General features: G+C 52.4%; 1 protein-coding gene across 1 annotated transcript in view; it reads right to left on the bottom strand.

Annotated features, from left to right (window-relative positions):
- The window catches only part of LOC109886862 (cilia- and flagella-associated protein 47), a 49,731-nt gene that overhangs the window by 5,057 nt on the left and 42,174 nt on the right, over nt 1-2,500 (bottom strand). The window contains exons 29-32 of the mRNA XM_031813326.1: nt 2,323-2,479; nt 1,435-1,518; nt 1,140-1,293; nt 341-1,020 (exon numbers count right to left, since the gene is read on the bottom strand). Coding sequence (XP_031669186.1) covers nt 341-1,020; nt 1,140-1,293; nt 1,435-1,518; nt 2,323-2,479 — 1,075 coding nt within the window. The remainder of the gene's footprint in view (nt 1-340; nt 1,021-1,139; nt 1,294-1,434; nt 1,519-2,322; nt 2,480-2,500) is intronic.

The following is a 2,500-nucleotide window of genomic DNA, read 5'->3' as shown; positions in this document are numbered from 1 at the left end:
CAGGCCCACACATTCTCAGGGTACAGGCCCACAAACTCTCAGGGTACCGGCCCACACACGACAACACACACTCTCAGGGTACAGGCCCACACACTCTCAGGGTACAGGCCCACACACTCTCAGGGTACAGGCCCACACATTCTCAGGGTACAGGCCCACAAACTCTCAGGGTACAGGCCCACACACGACAACACACACTCTCAGGGTACAGGCCCACACACTATCAGGGTACAGGCCCACACACTCTCAGGGTACAGGCCCACACACGACAACACACACAATGACGTGCAACACACACTCACTTCAAACCTAATTTCCAGTGAAGTTGATGTGATCTCACCTGAGGAGGGGGCGCTGATGAGAGTTGTGTCTGTGTTGCTGATGGAGGAGGGGGCCCTGATGAGAGTTGTGTCTGTGTTGCTGATGGAGGAGGGGGCCCTGATGAGAGTTGTGTCTGTGTTGCTGATGGAGGAGGGGGCCCTGATGAGAGTTGTGTCTGTGTTGCTGATGGAGGAGGGGGCCCTGATGAGAGTTGTGTCTATGTTGCTGATGGAGGAGGGGGCCCTGATGAGAGTTGTGTCTGTGTTGCTGATGGAGGAGGGGGCCCTGATGAGAGTTGTGTCTGTGTTGCTGATGGAGGAGGGGGCCCTGATGAGAGTTGTGTCTGTGTTGCTGATGGAGGAGGGGGCCCTGATGAGAGTTGTGTCTGTGCTGCTGATGGAGGAAGGGGCCCTGATGAGAGTTGTGTCTGTATTGCTGACGGAGGAGGGGGCCCTGATGAGAGTTGTGTCTGTGTTGCTGACGGAGGAGGGGGCCCTGATGAGAGTTGAGTCTGTGTTGCTGACGGAGGAGCCAGGAACACATCCCGTCAACAGCACCTCCACTCTCTCCTCCACTCGACCGCGAGCCTCACATTCTATCACCGCTGGATAAGAGGGTTCAGGAGGGGCCTCTGGGATGCCATGGATGGGGTAGACCCAGGAGACCAAACGCACCCGGTCCTTCTCTACCTCCACACACCTGTACACAGAGAAACACCTGTTACACACACACACACACACACACCTGTACACAGAGAAACACCTGTTACACACACACGCATGTGTACACACACACACACACACACACACTGTACTGACTTGTCCCTCTGGGCCGTGGTGAGTGGTGAGTCCAGGCGGGGGAGGTTGAAGAGGGGCTCTAGCTGAACCAGGAGCCAGGCCTGGTGCAGTTGCATGGAGTCAGGGGCAAACACCACAGGAATGTCCACACTGGCCCCCGCAGACACACGCACACCTGGAGCCAATATGGAGGATGGGAGGGACAAGCTTTACTGGTGTATCTAACATGTAGGCTGGAACTCAGGCTAACACTATGGAGAACAGAGGAACTATGCCTTTAAAGTAAGGCTTGATAGAGAGATGTGTAAGAACTGACCTTGTGTCTGTTTGAGGGGGATGCAGAACACTTTCCTGTCACAGATGAAGGACTGGCTTGATCTCTTCTGACCGGGCTCCTCGTCTGATAGGAGAATGAACCATTACTACCATCATGTCTCTACTAGGACTGTTTCCCTGTGTGTCTGGGGTAGGACTATGTCTGTACATGCATACTGTATACAGTGTGGCAAAAAAAGTATTTAGTCAGCCACCAATTGTGCAAGTTCTCCCACTTAAAAAGATGAGAGAGGCCTGTAATACTTATTTTCCACCATAATTTGCAAATAAATTCATTAAAAATCCTACAATGTGATTTTCTGGATTTTTTTCCTCATTTTGTCTGTCATAGTTGAAGTGTACCTATGATGAAAATTACAGGCCTCTCTCATCTTTTTAAGTGGGAGAACTTGCACAATTGGTGACTAAATACTTTTTTGCCCCACTGTATGTGTGTGTGTGTGTGTCCAGTGTGTCTCCAGTGTGTGTCCAGAGTGTGTGTCCAGTGTGTGTCCAGTGTGTGTCCAGTGTGTGTCCAGTGTGTATGTCCAGTGTGTGTCCAGTGTGTCCAGTGTGTGTCCAGTGTGTGTCCAGTGTGTGTGTCCAGTGTGTGTCCAGTGTGTGTCCAGTGTGTGTGTCCAGTGTGTATGTCCAGTGTGTATGTCCAGTGTGTATGTCCAGTGTGTGTCCAGTGTGTCCAGTGTGTGTCCAGTGTGTGTCCAGTGTGTCCAGTGTGTGTCCAGTGTGTGTGTCCAGTGTGTGTCCAGTGTGTCCAGTGTGTGTCCAGTGTGTGTCCAGTGTGTATGTCCAGTGTGTGTCCAGTGTGTGTCCAGTGTGTCCAGTGTGTGTCCAGTGTGTGTCCAGTGTGTGTCCAGTGTGTGTGTTTGACCTGTGAGTCTGAGGTGCAGCAGGGCTGGGTGTTCAGTAGGGTTCCTGAAGGGGAGGATGATGGAGGAATGAGATCCCACAGGGGAGGCTACAGACAGAGGCTCCATCCTCCCAGGGGTCAGGCCTTCACCACACAGCTGGAAGCTCCACTGTTTTAACTGGGAGGACAACAACAACAA

This window comes from Oncorhynchus kisutch, unplaced genomic scaffold (genome assembly GCF_002021735.2).
Source record: "Oncorhynchus kisutch isolate 150728-3 unplaced genomic scaffold, Okis_V2 Okis05a-Okis16b_hom, whole genome shotgun sequence".
Lineage (NCBI taxonomy): Eukaryota > Metazoa > Chordata > Actinopteri > Salmoniformes > Salmonidae > Oncorhynchus > Oncorhynchus kisutch.
The sequence above is the reverse complement of the archived record's forward strand: the minus strand, read 5'-3'. Positions and strand labels throughout refer to the sequence as shown.